This window comes from Clinocottus analis, unplaced genomic scaffold (assembly GCF_023055335.1).
Source record: "Clinocottus analis isolate CAN_PGR_092001 unplaced genomic scaffold, fCliAna1.0.p SCAF_16, whole genome shotgun sequence".
Taxonomy (NCBI): domain Eukaryota; kingdom Metazoa; phylum Chordata; class Actinopteri; order Perciformes; family Cottidae; genus Clinocottus; species Clinocottus analis.
This window is the reverse complement of record NW_027175887.1, coordinates 15,928,020-15,944,449: the sequence shown is the minus strand read 5'-3', so window position 1 is coordinate 15,944,449 and position 16,430 is coordinate 15,928,020. Positions and strand designations below refer to the sequence as shown.

General features: G+C 44.5%; 1 protein-coding gene across 2 annotated transcripts in view; it reads left to right on the top strand.

Annotated features, from left to right (window-relative positions):
* The window catches only part of LOC137786892 (protein kinase C beta type-like), an 81,556-nt gene that overhangs the window by 24,700 nt on the left and 40,426 nt on the right, over nucleotides 1–16,430 (top strand). For both annotated transcript variants that reach the window (XM_068579028.1, XM_068579027.1), the window contains exons 3-5: nucleotides 566–648; nucleotides 8,794–8,905; nucleotides 9,725–9,853. In XM_068579028.1, coding sequence (XP_068435129.1) covers nucleotides 566–648; nucleotides 8,794–8,905; nucleotides 9,725–9,853 — 324 coding nt within the window. The remainder of the gene's footprint in view (nucleotides 1–565; nucleotides 649–8,793; nucleotides 8,906–9,724; nucleotides 9,854–16,430) is intronic.

Genomic DNA, 16,430 nt, shown 5'->3' with positions numbered 1-16,430 from the left:
TGTCCATCTGTACATTCACCAGCGAGAACGCCTCTAATGCAGCTCAAGTTCAAGCCCACGCAGACGACCCTGATGTGTGCACGCAGGTGTGTGTGTGTGTGTGTGTGTGTGTGTGTGTGTGTGTGTGATGTTGGACTGAAGCCCCTCCCCCTTCCGGTGACCCCTTTTTTTCTGGAAAAGATGTGTGTAGAAACTTTCGTGTGTGTGCAGTCTTTCTAATGATGTGTTTACGGTCTCATTCTTCAACAGTTTCATGATAAAAATGAGCTTTTTCGACGCGCAAATGGACCTTTTATGACAACAAAATCATGTGTGTAATTATTGGCACAAACCCAGTCTAAAGCAGCATCGCTTGTCGTTAACCCCTTAATCACTATCACCACTTACACGCTTTTAATTGCATGTATTTTACTTAGTTTGTGCAGCGCACTCTGCCTCCTGAGCAAAGGTAAACGACTAATCACAGCTGGGTTTGACATGGTGTTAACGTTCCCTCTCTTCTTCTTCTTCTTCTTCTTCTTCTTCTTCTTCTTCTTCTTCTTCTTCTTCTTCTTCTTCTCCGCAGTGTGTTGTTTCGTGGTCCACAAGCGCTGCCATGAGTTCGTCACTTTCTCCTGTCCGGGGGCCGACAAAGGACCCGCTTCAGATGTGAGTACAAACACACACACACTTCAAATCCTGCGTGCGTCACCCGTCAAGCTCCCCCGCGGTCACGGTTCAGCTGCCGCCATCTTGTTTTGCCTCCATCTTTTTTGACAGTTGCACTCACACACTCGCACACATGAATTCCTGGAGTGTTTACAGTTGGTGGACTCAGCAGTGTGTGTGTGTGTGTGTGTGTGTGTGTGTGTGTGTGTGTGTGTGTGTGTGTGTGTGTGTGTGTGTGTGTGTGTGTGCGCGTGTGAGAGACCTTTCGTCATCTCGGATCAATTTGTGTGTGTGAGAGAAAAAGGACGAGAGAGAGAGAGAGAGAGACTAGAAAGAGAGAGAGGGACTAGAAAGAGAGAGAGGGACTAGAAAGAGAGAGAGAGACTAGAGAGAGAGAGAGAGGACTAGAGAGAGACTAGAAAGAGAGAGAGAGAGACTAGAAAGAGAGAGAAAGGACTAGAGAGAGAGGGACTAGAAAGAGAGAGAGAGAGACTAGAAAGAGAGAGAGGGACTAGAAAGAGGGAGAGACTAGAAAGAGAGAGAGAGAGACTAGAGAGAGAGAGAGGACTAGAGAGAGAGAGAGAGACTAGAAAGAGAGAGACTAAAGAGAGAGAGAGAGAGGACTAGAGAGAGAGACTAGAAAGAGAGAGAGAGACTAGAGAGAGAGAGAGAGAGACTAGAAAGAGAGAGAGAGACTAGAAAGAGAGAGAGAGACTAGAGAGAGAGCGAGAGATGACTAGAAAGAGAGAGAGGACGCGAGAGAGAGAGAGATGTGGCTGAGATACCACCTGATAATATAGAGATATCAGGTTTGGGCTTTAGTTTTATTTATTGGATAGTAAGTGAATATTTTGCATCCGTATAAATTCTATATCTGTATTTATTTTAAGTGGTGGTCCATCTCTGAAAAATGTGCAACTGTCTGAGACATTTTTTGACAGTTTTCTCTCCAAAAATTAACTTTCTACTGACCGTCTTTCTCTGGCTGCTGTCTAAGACGACTCTTGGCCTCCCTGCCGGAGGTTTAATCCCTTAAATAGCTCGAATCTTCGACTACAAGAGAGAAAAGTAGAAATAATAAACCTACTATTTACACAACCAGATCACATTCATGCTTTTTGGAGGTCAAAGGTCAAGTTGCTTCTTCTTCTTCTTTCTTTTTCCCCTCGTTCTTCTTCTCATTCTGCTTCTTCTCGGTCTCTTTCATCCTTTTTCTCTTCTTCTCCTCCTCATCTTTTTCCTTCTCATAATTTTTCTTTGTCATTCTTCTTCATCTTCTTTTTCTTCTTCTTCTTCTTCTTGTCCTTGTTCTTGTTCTTCTTGTCCTTGTTCTTGTTCTTCTTCTTGTCCTTCTTCTTCTTCTTCTTCTTCTTCTTCTTCTTCTTCTTCTTCTTCTCCTTCTTCTTCTTCTTCTTCTTCTTCTTTTTTTTCTTCTTCTCATCTTTTTCCTTCTCATAATTTTTTTTATCATTCTTCTTCGTCTTCTTCTTCTTTTTCTTCTTCTTCTCCTTCTTCTTTTTCTTCTTCTTCTCCTTCTTCTTCTTCTTCTTCTTCTTCTTCTCCTGTGTTGGTGCGTACACAATCCAAGAGAACTTTACTACATTGTTAAATAGTTCCCATCATGCAACATGTGGGCTTCAAGCCCACAAACAGACACAGTTGTTTCCTCTTCCTTCAAACGTCATCTTCACTTATTGTTGGTATATTTCCACATCTTCCTTCTGTGCGTCTCCTTCTCTCCCTGCATCTCTTCAACGGAGGTGTAAAGTTTCCAAGCCGTGACCTTCAGGAACCAGCGGTTAACCTTTGTTCTTCATTAGTCTCTCCACATCTTCATCTCCTCCTACCTGTCCCCTCCTCTTGCTCTGCCTCTATATTTATCCTCCTATATGTGCCGCACATTGAACCCACTCTCTCTCTCTCTCTCTTTCTCTCTCTCTCCCCGAGTCTTTCTCCCACTGTCTCTTTTCTGTACATCCTCTATTTAAATGCCACTCGGCCCAGGGGCCCCTGCTCTTAATTACGGGGCCCTCGCCGCCCCCACCGCGTCGCCCCCTTAATGAGTTCCTGGTCTCAGGACCTCGGTGCTGGTGCACAGCGGGAATGTGGAGCGCGTCTCTGCGCCAAAGTAGCATTTAAATATAGGAAGGCCCACAATGCACTGCTTCCACACACCGGGGGTGTCCGCCGGTCACGGCGTTCCTCGAATATGATGAAGTTATGTAATAAATGCCAGTTCAAGACCGAAAGATAGGAGGGATTTGATCACTACTCAGGGAAGATCACAGATATTTACATATTCTCTTCTTCTTCTTCTGTTTTTTCTGCTTTTTCTGCTTTTTCTTCTTCTTCTTCTTCTTCTTCTTCTTCTTCTTCTTCTTCTTCTTCTTCTTCTTCTTCTTCTTCTTCTTCTTCTTCTACTGTCTCTTCTTCTTCTTCTTCTTCTGTCTCTTCTTCTTTTTCTTCTTCTTCTTCTTCTTCTTCTTCTTCTTCTTCTTCTTCATTGAGACAACAATAGGGTAGAAAAGTCAATAATCAGGCCTCTGTAACAGGATGAATCTCCATCAGAACAAAATGACTCGTCAGCCAATCAGGAGCCAGCTCTCTCTCTCTGAGTCCCCGAAGCCGATGACATCACACACATGAAGGAGACGTTCTCTTCAGGGACGCCGGAAAGTCGCAGCGCTCGAGACAAAGACACAAACGCCAGAGAGCTTGTCTCCTCGTCTCCTCGTCTCCTCGTCTCCTCGTCTCCTCCTCCCTGCGTCAGCGATGTATGTTTAAAAGAAGAAGTCAATTATAGATCTGGGTTAATAGAATGGGTTCCCTGTGGGAGAGGTCGAGGGATGAGATCCTCTAATGAAACCTACATTTCCTGCGCAGCCGGGTGATGCTATAGGTGTGTGTGTGTGTGTGTGTGTGTGTGTGTGTGTGTTACAAAGACATACAACTGAATGTGGAAGGCGGTGTCTATGATTCAGGATGTATGTATTTCCCTCTGGTCCTGGAATTCTGAAAATAAACTTTCCTGATAGAAAAGCCAGGTCACTATTATTTATAAAACTACGTTCGTCGTGTCCCTCTTCTCGGTTCTGGTCGCGTTCCTCTTCACGGTTCTGTTCGTGTCCCTCTTCTCGGTTCTGGTCGTGTCCCTCTTCACGGTTCTGGTCGTGTTCCTCTTCTCGGTTCTGGTCGTGTCCCTCTTCACGGTTCTGGTCGTGTTTCTCTTCACGGTTCTGGTCGCGTCCCTCTTCTCGGTTCTGGTCGTGTTCCTCTTCTCGGTTCTGGTCGTGTTCTTCTTCACGGTTCTGGTCGCGTCCCTCTTCTCGGTTCTGGTCGTGTTCCTCTTCACGGTTCTGGTCGTATTCCTCTTCACGGTTCTGGTCGCGTCCCTCTTCACGGTTCTGGTCGTGTCCCTCTCCTCGGTTCTCTCTCCTGCACGTCTGCGGCCGTGAGAGGAAACCGAAGCGGCCCGACAGAAACGCCCACTGACAGAACCCGTCAGGTTTCAGGTTCAAACCCCACGGACCCAACAACCGTCCGGGTGACCCATGAGCAACAAACACACACATTTAAATCTCCATTTTTTTTATTGCGTATTCTGAAGGATTCTAGTTTATATTTGTGCAGGAGCGTTGGGATTTTAGAGAGTAGATTGTTTTCTTTGTTATTAGCATTTTGGAGCACAACAAGCCATTAGTGTGTGTCTGTGTGTGTGTGTGCGTCTGTGTGTGTGTGTTGCAGCATTGTGAGCTGAGCTAAACTGCTATCTGTAGAACTGCTGAACCTTACAGTCCCCCGTGCTGCTCCTCTTATCAAATTGCAGAACACATTAAGTGATTATTTGTCTACAAACAGGAGCGCAGTGTTGAAGCCAGAGAACTTCAACGTCGACTATTTATGAATTATTTATGTTTCCTCACATGAAGCTGCAGGAAAAAAATGCTCTAAAAGACTTTTGCGGCAAAGAAAAAAAGCTTTTTTTTCCTCTTATGTGGAGATTAATTATGTACATCCTGTCTCTCTGCGTGCTTTTTTTTTTTTTTTTTGACTTGCATATTCAGATATAATGATAACAGCCTGTGTGACCAGATGGTTAAAAACACCCTTTGAGGGAGGAGGAGGGTCAACACAGTGATGGAGAGGTTGTGATTAGCATACGGAGCAAGGAAAGGAGGCGAGGAGTCACATTCAGCTCCTCTCCTCGCTTCCTCGCTCCCTCCTGTTTCTTTTTTATTATCTTTTTTGAATCAGTCGTTGTTCACTGCTCTGGTGATGCAATTAAGCTGCTTTTCTCTTCCCATCTTCCTCCTCTAAGAGTGACTGCTCTGCATTTCTGCATTCATCAACCGGAAGCCTTTAAATAGTCTCTCGCGCAGAGAAAACACTCAAACGTTCCCTCGAGGAGGACGAGCAACGACGACGGCGACCGCGTTTGACTTATTGATCACGACGGTGTGTGTGTGTGTGTGTGTGTGTGTGTGTGTGTGTGTGTGTGTGTGGATCCGATTGGTTGGGAAGACCTCGAGGTGCGAGTCTAGAGCCTACAACTCTTTTTTTTTTAGCGACGGCACATTTTCTACAATAAAAAAATCCCAAAAAGTAACAAATGTCACATTGTAGCAAAAACTATGGAAGTCCATTTCAGACACACACAAAAGTCATAATTATGACCAAAAGTATGACTTTTTTTTTGTCATGACTTTTTTTCATTACATTTTTCTGTCATGACTTTTTTTCATAACTTTTTTTTGTCATAATTATGACTTGTCGACTTTTTTTTTGTCATGACTTTTTTTTCATGAATTTTTTTTCATGACTTTTTTTTGTCATGACTTTTTTTCAGGAATTTTTTTTCATGACTTTTTTTTGTCATGACTTTTTTTTCAGGAATTTTTTTTCATGACTTTTTTTTGTCATGACTTTTTTTCATACCTTTTTTTTGTCATGACTTTTTTTTGTCATAATTATGACTTGTCGACTTTTTTTTTGTCATGACTTTTTTTTCATGAATTTTTTTTCATGACATTTTTTTCATGAATTTTTTTTCATGACTTTTTTTTGTCATGACTTTTTTTCATAACTTTTTTTTGTCATGACTTTTTTTTGTCATAATTATGACTTGTCGACTTTTTTTTTGTCATGACTTTTTTTTCATGACTTTTTTTTGTCATGACTTTTTTTTCATGAATTTTTTGTCATGACTTTTTTTTCATGACTTTTTTTTCATGACTTTTTTTTCATGAATTTTTTTTCATGAATTTTTTTTCATGACTTTTTTTTGTCATGACTTTTTTTTCATGACTTTTTTTCATAACTTTTTTTTGTCATGACTTTTTTTTCATGACTTTTTTTCATAACTTTTTTTTCATGACTTTTTTTCATAACTTTTTTTTGTCATGACTTTTTTTTGTCATAATTATGACTTGTCGACTTTTTTTTGTCATGACTTTTTTTGTCATGACTTTTTTTTCATGACTTTTTTTGTCATGACTTTTTTTTCATGACTTTTTTTTGTCATGCCTGTTTTTTTGTCATGATAATTTTTTTGTTGTTGTCATAATCACTTTTTTTCTTTTGTGGCATAAATGTGCTTCCATATAATTCAGCAGACATGCCTACTACACGCTACCTACTGACATGGGAGGGTATTTCATCACGGGGCAGCCGCTACAATGCAGACGCTCAACAATGGAACATTATTTGTGGCGACTAAATCATATTTTGTTGGCACCGATTAAGTGAAATTAGACATTTTCCCTCGACACACCCGACCGTCTCTCACGGCACGCTGGTGAGAGACGGTCAAACAAACGGATGCAGCTGGAAATATGCTTTTAGAACATATGAACGCCAGCTGTGTGTGTGTCTGACGTGACCGTGTGTGTGTGTGTATGTGTGTGTGGACACCCAGCGTCTCAACACATGCCCTGCGATACACTCGTAGTCCGAGCGCAGCCCGCCGAGCCATCTGCTTTTTAATCTGTGGGGTCGGTCTCTCTCTCTCTCTCTCTCTCTCTCGGTGAGTAAAAAATCCTGGGAAAAAAGTTGCCAACGTGCTGGCAGGAAAAAGGAAATGTACACACACCGGAGTGTGAAGTGAAAACACAAAAGTACGAGTCTGTTGTTGTACCACCTTTCAGAGGTCACAACACATTGTTTTTTAAATAAAAAGTCCCCCAGAAAGCAGCGCTGGAGCTGGTAGTGGCTCAGCAGCAGACTGCATCATGGGCCCTGACCTGCTTTTCCTTATTGATCACGCTCAACTCATTCATATTCACCAGTTTGGCTTCAAGGCAGTTTTTAAAAGATGGATGGTTGTAGCTTTTATCAACGCTGGCATCCGGAGACCAGACTGAAATATATCTATAACCGCCTGATGGATTACTGAATCATGGTATTTACAATTTTGACATTGTCTCAGTGTGATTTTTTAAAAGATGTTGAAGTCTCCCTTTTGTGTGTGTGTGTGTGTGTGTGTGTGTGTGTGTGTGTGTGTGTGTGTGTGTGTGTGTGTGTAAACTCTCGGCCCGTGTCGTCGTACTGAAGTGGAAGTTGTTGCGTCTTCAGCTTCTGAGCCGTGACGTCTGTTATCAGAGGCTTGAAGTTTTCTTTTGAGAAGTTGAGGTTGTTTTTTTTTTTGAATGCCAGAATGACTTTTGATGTTTATACGTTAAAATTACTCACATGAAACGGATGAAAAGAAAAACACCTTTTCACAAGCAGGTCACGTGTGCATCTCCCTTCACTGATCAACCCATGAAAAATAAATCACACGCTCTGATTTATAAAAGGAGAAGAGGCTATTTTCACTCTTCTTCTTCTTTTTCTTCTTCTTCTTCTTCTTCTTCTTCTTCTTCTTCTTCTTCTTCTTCTTCTTCTTCTTCTTCTTCTTCTTCTTCTCCTCCTACATTTTTAATCTATTTTCTAGATCAATCCTTACATTTTGAAACGTGGATATATTTTTAATCATTAGTGTTTAAACGTTCCATAAGAACAAAAACAAGCAGGAGGCGGTCCTGTCCTTGAGAACCAGCAGAGAACACACACACACACACACACACACACACACACACACACACACACACACTCCTAACGACCCCTTGGGGAAGCCGGGTATAATTCAGCCTAAATTAAACATCATTTTCCAGGACAGGTGAGTGGGAAAAGAAAGAAATCCATCAGCACATTTTTCTGGCACAGAGGCGAGCAGACAGGAGCAGGACAGGAAGTGAGGTCGCCGCCTGAACCCGGAGACGCTCCTTTGGCAGGAAGCGCGCGTGTTCGGTCTCGTCAAAGCGCCTCGGCATCATGTCGGAGATTCCTCCTGAACGCTGCAGCTTCGTGTTTGGCATCGGCTATCGGATCCCCTTGGCAAGAAACGCTCAAAACTCCCACGTCGAAGCATCCCCGCTTGGCCGCCGGCTCTGGCTCCGCCCCCAAAAAAGCGGTGGACTGATGATGTCACAGTCCGTGGGTCCAGGGGCGCGGCAGGGTTTGAGAACAGAGCGGTTTCTCAGTGGCCAACAGTTCCACGTCTGTGTGTGTGTGTGTGTGTGTGTGTGTGTGTGTGTGTGTGTGTGTGTTTCAACGGTCCACTGAGCCGTGGCGGCAGGTGTGTGTCGCATGCACACAGACACACCTCAGACAGAAATAACCTCTGTTTCTGCCCTAGTTACGCCTTAGTTTCAAATGAGGAATCGGTCCATGAATTTTATTTTTTTTTCAATCTAAAGCGCAGAATTAGCATTCAGCAAATGTAAAAAAAAAAATACTTTTTTGAGTCCGTCTGTACAACGTCGCTGAGGGACACGTGATCTTTAATCTTTGACCTCACAGAGGACTGACTTCTTACACGTACACACACACACACACACACACACACACACACACACACGCACACACACACACACACACACACACACACACACACAATGCATGCATATGAGTGTCTTTGTAAACTGAAGGTTGTCATGAACTCGTCTTGGTCAGATTAAAATGTGAATGCAAAGACGTGAGTTGGTGAATAAAGAAAGACAGAAGAGAGGCATAGAGGTGTGTGTGTTTTTCAGTAAATAGATGCACAGGTGACAAGCAGCACCAATGAAATCATCTTTCCTTCCTTCCTTCCTTCCTTCCTTCCAGGACCCGAGGGCGAAGCACAAGTTTAAGATCCACACCTACTCCAGCCCGACCTTCTGCGACCACTGTGGCTCTCTGCTGTACGGCCTCCTGCACCAGGGCATGAGATGTGACCGTACGTCTCTCACACACACACACACACACACGCACACAGACACAGAGAGACACACACACACACACACACAAACACACACACAGAGCCATACACACTTCTTGCAATTAGCATGTAAGACATTCACAAAAATCTCTCTCTCTAGTTTCTCTCTCTCGCGTCCTGTCTCTCTTTCTAGTCATCTCTCTCTCTCTAGTCCTCTCTCTCTCTCTCTAGTCTCTCTATTCTCTCTCTCTCTGTCTAGTCCTCTGTCTCTCTAGTATCTCTCTCTCTCTTTCTAGTCATCTCTCTCTCTCTAGTCCTCTCTCTCTCTCTCTCTCTAGTCTCTCTAGTCTCTCTCTCTGTCTAGTCCTCTGTCTCTCTAGTATCTCTCTCTCTTTCTAGTCATCTCTCTCTCTCTAGTCCTCTCTCTCTCTCTCTCTAGTCTCTCTAGTCTCTCTCTCTCTCTCTAGTCCTCTCTCTCTCTCTGTCTAGTCCTCTGTCTCTCTAGTATCTCTCTCTAGTCTCTCTAGTCTCTCTCTCTCTGTCTAGTCCTCTGTCTCTCTAGTATCTCTCTCTCTCTTTAGTCTCTCTCTCTCTTTCTAGTCCTCTCTCTCTAGTCCTTTTTCTCTCACACACACAAATTGATCCGAGATGACAAAAGGTCTCACACACACACACACACACACACACACACACACACACACACACACACACACACACACACACACACGCTGTGTAATTCATCCTCCATGGAGCTGGTGGACACAAAGTATATTGTTACAGATTAACTCTTTTTTTCCTCTCTGACATGAACTAATAAATATAAATAAATGTTTCCAGACTGTATGATGAACATCCACAAGCGCTGCGTGGCCAACGTGCCGAGTTTGTGCGGGACGGACCACACCGAGCGGAGAGGCCGCCTCCAGATCACCGCCGAGGTCAAGACCAACGTGCTCACCGTCACCAGTGAGTCACACACACACACACAAACGCACAAAGACGTCCACACACACAAACGCACACGCGGTCTCCTTCCTCCCTCTGCTGGCCGACCCGCGCAGGTGAAGGACGGAGCGTTGAGCGGCAGCCATTGTGTGCCCGATCCCACGTCAACCGATGCGTCATTATGGATCTGTAGCCTCACGACGGACTACACAAAGTGTATTGTGTTAACGAACGCATGAATACAAAGCTCGTTCCCACCATTTGGCAACTTGACACCAATTGTTCAAAAGAACCTGTTATTATTCATGGAAATGCTCGAGCTCGTTTCGATATAAAGATACTAGCTTTGAAAAATCCTTTTCACTTAAATTTTATTTATTTGGACATTTGTGCGGGGCCTCTTTTAGCCCACTAGATGGCGCTCTGAGGCGCACCAGCCAAGGAAAGCTCAAATTCAACTGAATATGCTGTGTTTGTGGTTAAAGTTATGTCTTTTCTCAGTTCATCTCTCTATTCAAAGGTCATTTTCATGACTGTATTCCTCCATTTTATTTGTTTTTGTGTCCTGTATTCAGATCTAAGTGGGATTTGTGTCACTAACTTAACCAGCGATGTTAATTTAGCATCAAACACAACCCGGGAAATCAAATTAAAGTATAACAACACTGCTGCCGACCTCTCCTGCTTATAGTTTATAGTTTATAGACGATAGTTTAGAGTTTGTCAACCGGCTCATCGTAGAAATGAAACCAATATGAAGTTTAATATGATTAAATGAGTTTCTTCACATTGTTTGAAATAATAAAGGAGGCTAATGTTTCCCAGAATGCTTTTCACCGACAGGAGGACTTGTTGACTTTCTCATTCAAAAGGTGTTGAGAGAAATTATTCGTATAATTTCTTAAGTTCCTGAATGTGTTGCCCAAACGAGTCTTCCTTCATTGAGATGAGTTAAATGTTTGCTCTCAGGTCGTTTTTATAAATAATCTTGATAAATGGAAGAGAACAGCGTCACCGCTTCTTTGCATGCAGTGCGTCGTCTGTCCTGCAGGCGGCAGCAGAGGTTTACAATAACTTTATTAATACACAGAGAGAGAAAACATCAGAGTTTCTTAATAAACAATAAACTATTAGTGATGAATATTCCTCCTGTTTGCATTTTATTCATTCATATATATGAATACAATGTTGTGAACCTCATGAGTCAACATACATCCACAGTTAATCTGATATCCATAATCTGATTTATGTATCGATGTGACGTCTCGATAAAGGTACGAGGTGATCAATAATGATATCGGATGCAGTGGATGGATACAATTTTATTGATTTTCATGTATTTTTTTGATAACTAAATGTAACTTAATAGTAATATCTGCGAAAGAAAGACATCCGTGATCCCTCTGTGATTACACAGCATATATAAACAATATAAACATCAATATGCCGTCAAACATAAACAACACAACGCGATCCCCTGCTGGGTTTCATCCCTCTCTCCTCTCCTCCCGGTTCCCACGCTCGTAGACGGATCATTAGCCGGGATTTACCGTGGGAAATGATAAGAGGGCCGACTTATCACGGCGAGGACGGCAGCGCGGGCTCGCCATCACAAGAGCTGCACAGTAGAATAAAACAGAGCCGAACGGAAACTGTGGAGCCCGACCGACGGCTATTTTATGTTGTTTCAGAGCGTATATTTCAAATAATCCCGCTATGGGCATTATTATGCCAGCGAGGATTAAAGTTTCCACACTTGCACTCTTCTTCTGCGCTTACATTTGAGGTAGTTTTCATGCAGAAACATTCCTGTGACGAACCCTCCGCTCACTTCTGAAAAAATGGCAGCTGCAGTACTCGTTTCTGTCCACAGGGGTCAGTGTGGAGCCAGCAGAAGCACATTGCAGTGAGATGGAGAGAGAAGAAAAAAACAAAAAAACACCACCAGAGAGAATGAATTGTAGAAGCACGAGGAATTATTCTACAGCTTAACGCCGGTAGAAATGGCCGCCACGCTCACGACAATGCGTGTACGCCGTGGACCGGCTGTGGGTTCAATTAAAGCAAATTGACACGTTGTGTAACGTGACACACACCGTATTGATCACTTTCTAAGTCGCCTTTTTAAGAGGTCCGAGCTCAGGGTCGGAGGCAGAACTGTGCCCCGCCGAGACGGAGGATCAGTATCTTCGCTCAAGGACACTCCGGCGGCGGGGAACATGCAGTGGGACGAAGGGATTTAGAGACCCTTGAAAGATGGCCGCCTTCCCCAATGGACACTCTGCCTCTCGGCCAGTCAGAGCTTCAGACTTCCTGTCTCTGGCCTGCGTGCAACATTTTAAAAACATGTCCGTTTGCCAAAAGGCCTCGTCAGCTTCGTACATCTCGTGCACATAAATGTCTGTGAGTGGACCGTCGGTCACATGTCGGTGACTCGATGGTTCCTGGATGGAGTTTGAACACTTAACCCTGAAGTTTAAAGCCAACCCCGGACGCCCTTTATACTCAACTAAAGCTTTTTTCTTTGTTTGAAGGACGCCGCTATCACACCATGGAGGAGGACTTTTATTCAAAGCGGAGCAGCGGACTCGTGCGTTGCTCGGGCTCAGAGATGTTTGCTCTACCAATTAGTCCGTGATAAAGCTTTTGAGCCCGCCGGGTGGTGTTTGATTTTTTGATTTTTCGGCGCTCAAATTCAATAATCCGATGATCAAATATGAGCCGTTAGCCCCCGAGCTGCTTCACCACCGCACAGCTCGGTAGCGCCGGGCTAGCCGAGCCGGTGTTTAGTGGTAGTTTAAAAGCTGAACAAGTTGATGTGTTTCAGAGTACAAAGACAATCCCGGTCTCCCGTTCTAAGTGTCCTGAGCTTGCCTTCTCTCTCCTGGCCACCAGGGGGCGACTCCTCTGGTTGCAATAGTAACAGTGATGCTTTAATAGAAGTCTATATAAATGACTACTTCTCTCTCGATCTATTCCCTCAGTAAACATTGTAAACATGAGTTTATGTCTCAATCTCTAGTTTCAAGTCCTCTTCAATACAGAATTATGTTCATTTAGTAAGTTATGCTCATTTAGGGGCGGGGCTACAAGGTGATTGACAGGTCAGCAGCCGCTACCAGAGCCATGTTTCTACGTCACTCCTCCTCAGTTCAAACAAACACGTCTGTTCACTGCTTGCCAAAAAAAAAAAAAAAAGCAAGATGGCGCCGACCCAAAATGGCGGACTCGAGGCTCCAAAACCTCGGCGGCTAAGTCCGCTAGCGACATGTGCGGTCTGAGGATTGATGCGGGTGTTGATATGGACTCTCATCAGGCCTCCGGTACAGAACGAGCCCGAACCGAACACATGGACGCGCTCGTGCCGGTACCGGTTCATTCATTCATTCATTCATTCATTTAGCAGCACATGAAAAAAAGAAGTAGAGCAGCTTTAACAGAACGTAAGAATCCGACTGAGGCTCCCGCCTGGGGAAAAGGTGCACTGCCAACGCCCACGCTGCTGTGCACATACAGTATTCTGCTGTTACTGCACTCTCCTCTCCGCTCGCCCTCCCTGTAGACTCAAATACACGCGTTATCTAGCTCTCACATACACACACACACACACAGAGATACACACAAACACACACACACATACAGCCATGCATGCTCTTTGCAATTAGCATGTATGACATGAAAAAAAATCGACGCGCACACAGTCGCATTGCACACCTGTGCATGCATATCCACATCCATATACACACATCAGGGTGTACACACACACACCCCCAGAGCCTTGCACACTCTGTGCAATTAGCATGTATGACATTAACAAAAATCTACACTCACATTGCACACACACACACACACCAAGAGCCATACATCCTCTTTGCAATTAGTATGTATGAAATTAAAAAAATCTGCACACAGTCACATTGCACACCTGTGCGTGCACAAGCACATCCGCTCACACACACACACACACACACACACACAAAACCACGCCCACCCTCCTGTGTTTACTGTGAGTGTCCTTTGAGACCGTTTGGCGTGCTACCCTCTTTACAGCTCACCTCAACCAGTATTTGATGGTCACTTTAACAGGCATCATCTAATATTTATCGAGCCGCTCCGCTGAGGGTTTAACGCCGGCCGTCGGGGCTGCGCTGTGGTTAACCTCTCGCAGCTTAGCGTAGCATCGCGCTTTAGCGGCGGGGATAAAACCTCGCCGGTTCTCTCCTGACTTCTCGAGGTTTCTCCTCACACACACACACACACACACACGCACACACACACACACACACGAGAGAGCTCCCTCCCCTCAGGGGTTCAATCGGAAATCCAACAGCGTTGCACCTCAATTCTTAAATGAGCGTTAGCATTTCTCTCCGTAGCCGCTGAGGCGCGGCTAGCAGGCCGGCCTGCAAAGTGTCTCTTTCAGGTGAACTGTCGCGGTGACGATATGAGACGGACCTGCTTCAACACTATGTGACACGTGTCACTTTCAATGTCGGTCCATTTCCTCTTCTGCTGACGGCCGCCACTCGCCATCATGTGACCGTGCACACGACACGCAGCCTCCTCGCGCCTCCTCCTGGCTTATCACCTTCACGCCAACACTTTGTGCCTCTTAGACAACCTGGGAAGATGCAGCGTAACATACCTGAAGTCTGACCCCAGAACGGGCGGATCTGATTCGATTTAGACCCGGAGATAAACCGGCAAACAGACAGCTGATCCAGAGTCTGCTCAGGTAGAGACGGATAGGAAACAGGCCGTCGGAGGTTCAAAATGGCGCCGATGGACGAGTGAACGTCGGTGCTCGTGGCTGCTTGTGTGCGAGTCCTGGTTAGTTGGTTTGAAAGTAGTTTGGACCTTTTCCTTTTCCGTCAGATAAACTCCAGCACCGCCATGTTCTCAGTGTAACCGACCCGGTAAAGGGAGACGCCCGGAGGCCTGTTTTTTTTTTTTTTTTAAGGTTTCCATGTTTGTAGACGGATCTTTGGGCGCGAGGCAGCGTTCCTAAAAGCTCATGAATGAGTAATGTGTGCTGAGCCTGTGTGTGTGTGTGTGTGTGTGTGTGTGTGTGTGTGTGTGTGTGTGTGTGTGTGTGTGTGTGTGTGTGAAGGTGAACCAGTGGAGTCGGTCTCTTCTGTGAACGGCACTAACTCGTGAATTCAAGTCCCGAAACTGAACTCAAACAGGTTTCACAACCTGTTTGAACGCACAAACACGGTCTAAACCAGAACTCTTTGAATCGGAAAATGTCAGAAAAAAACCCGTCGACATTTCGAAGAGAGGTTTAAGTTTGACGAATGCACGTTATTGAAACCATGTCCACTTAATAAATGTGACTAAATAAAAGTATTGAAGCAATTAAACGACGTCAAACAGCGATCTTTCAGCCAGGAGGCCGCAGGTTCAATCCCCGCGTGACGCAGTCTGATGTTATTTTAACCCCAAAAAAAAACCTTTTTCGGAGTGTTTTTGTTGCCTCGGTGGTTCCCTGAAAGGACTGTATTCACAAAACGTTGAAAAATAAAACGATGGAGGATGTTTATCTTTATTTATTTGGCGACCTGAACAAAAATCTCCTGCGACTCACCTTCGGGTCCCGAGCCAGTCTTTAGTTAATAACTAAACCGCTTTTTAGCAACTTCACACATCCCACCCCAGCTTGTGTGTGTGTGTGTGTGTGTGTGTGTGTGTGTGTGTGTGTGTGTGTGTGTGTGTGTTCTTGCCTGCTTCCACAGCGAGCAGCCTCACACACACACAAACACACCAACACACAGCAGCACCAGCTCTACTGCTTGTAATTGGATGTGACCTCACAACTTGACCGGCAACAATATTTGTACACACACACACACACACACACACACACACACACACACCTCCCGATCGCTGGGGATGTTACGCCACCGGAATACAATTACGGCCCAATAACAGACGGCCACAAAAGGAGGATTAGTGTTGGAACTGGCAACCTTCATCTGTCTACACGGTCATTACAGAGCGATCTGGCAACCTCCAGGCTTTAACCCCCCAATTCAAAGACAACTCTGGGGGTCTGGAGTGTTTTCCTTTGCTTTAAGTTCAACACGCCTAATTGAATTAGTAGCTTTCCACCCGACACACACACATATACACACACACAGCTTGAAATTACAACCTGCCAACGCGCTAAATGCGGGTTCATATTAATTATGATAAGTTACTGGCGGGTTCAAATGAAATTCTAATATCTCATTTAACGGCACGCGTGTACACGGAGGGTGTTTTTATAACTTCCACCAGCGTCGTGTGTGTGCACAAGAGTCCAGCAGAGGTGGAGTGTTAATACAAGCGAGTGGTGATTAATCTTTATAAGAAAGGAAAATGGCCGACCAATCAGAGGAGAGAATCCCTTAAACGTATGAAAGTCTTTTAAACCACGTGAACCACGGAGACCCTTTAGGCCCTGTAAACCCTGCAAATGCATTCATTTGGTCTCATTGGTAAAGTATAGTATATATAGTACACGTATGCATGCTTTTAAATAACACGTTGTGATTTATTTAACATACATCGCGTCAAACGACCGGTTTGCGGGGCAATGTGGAAGTGGCAGCAACAT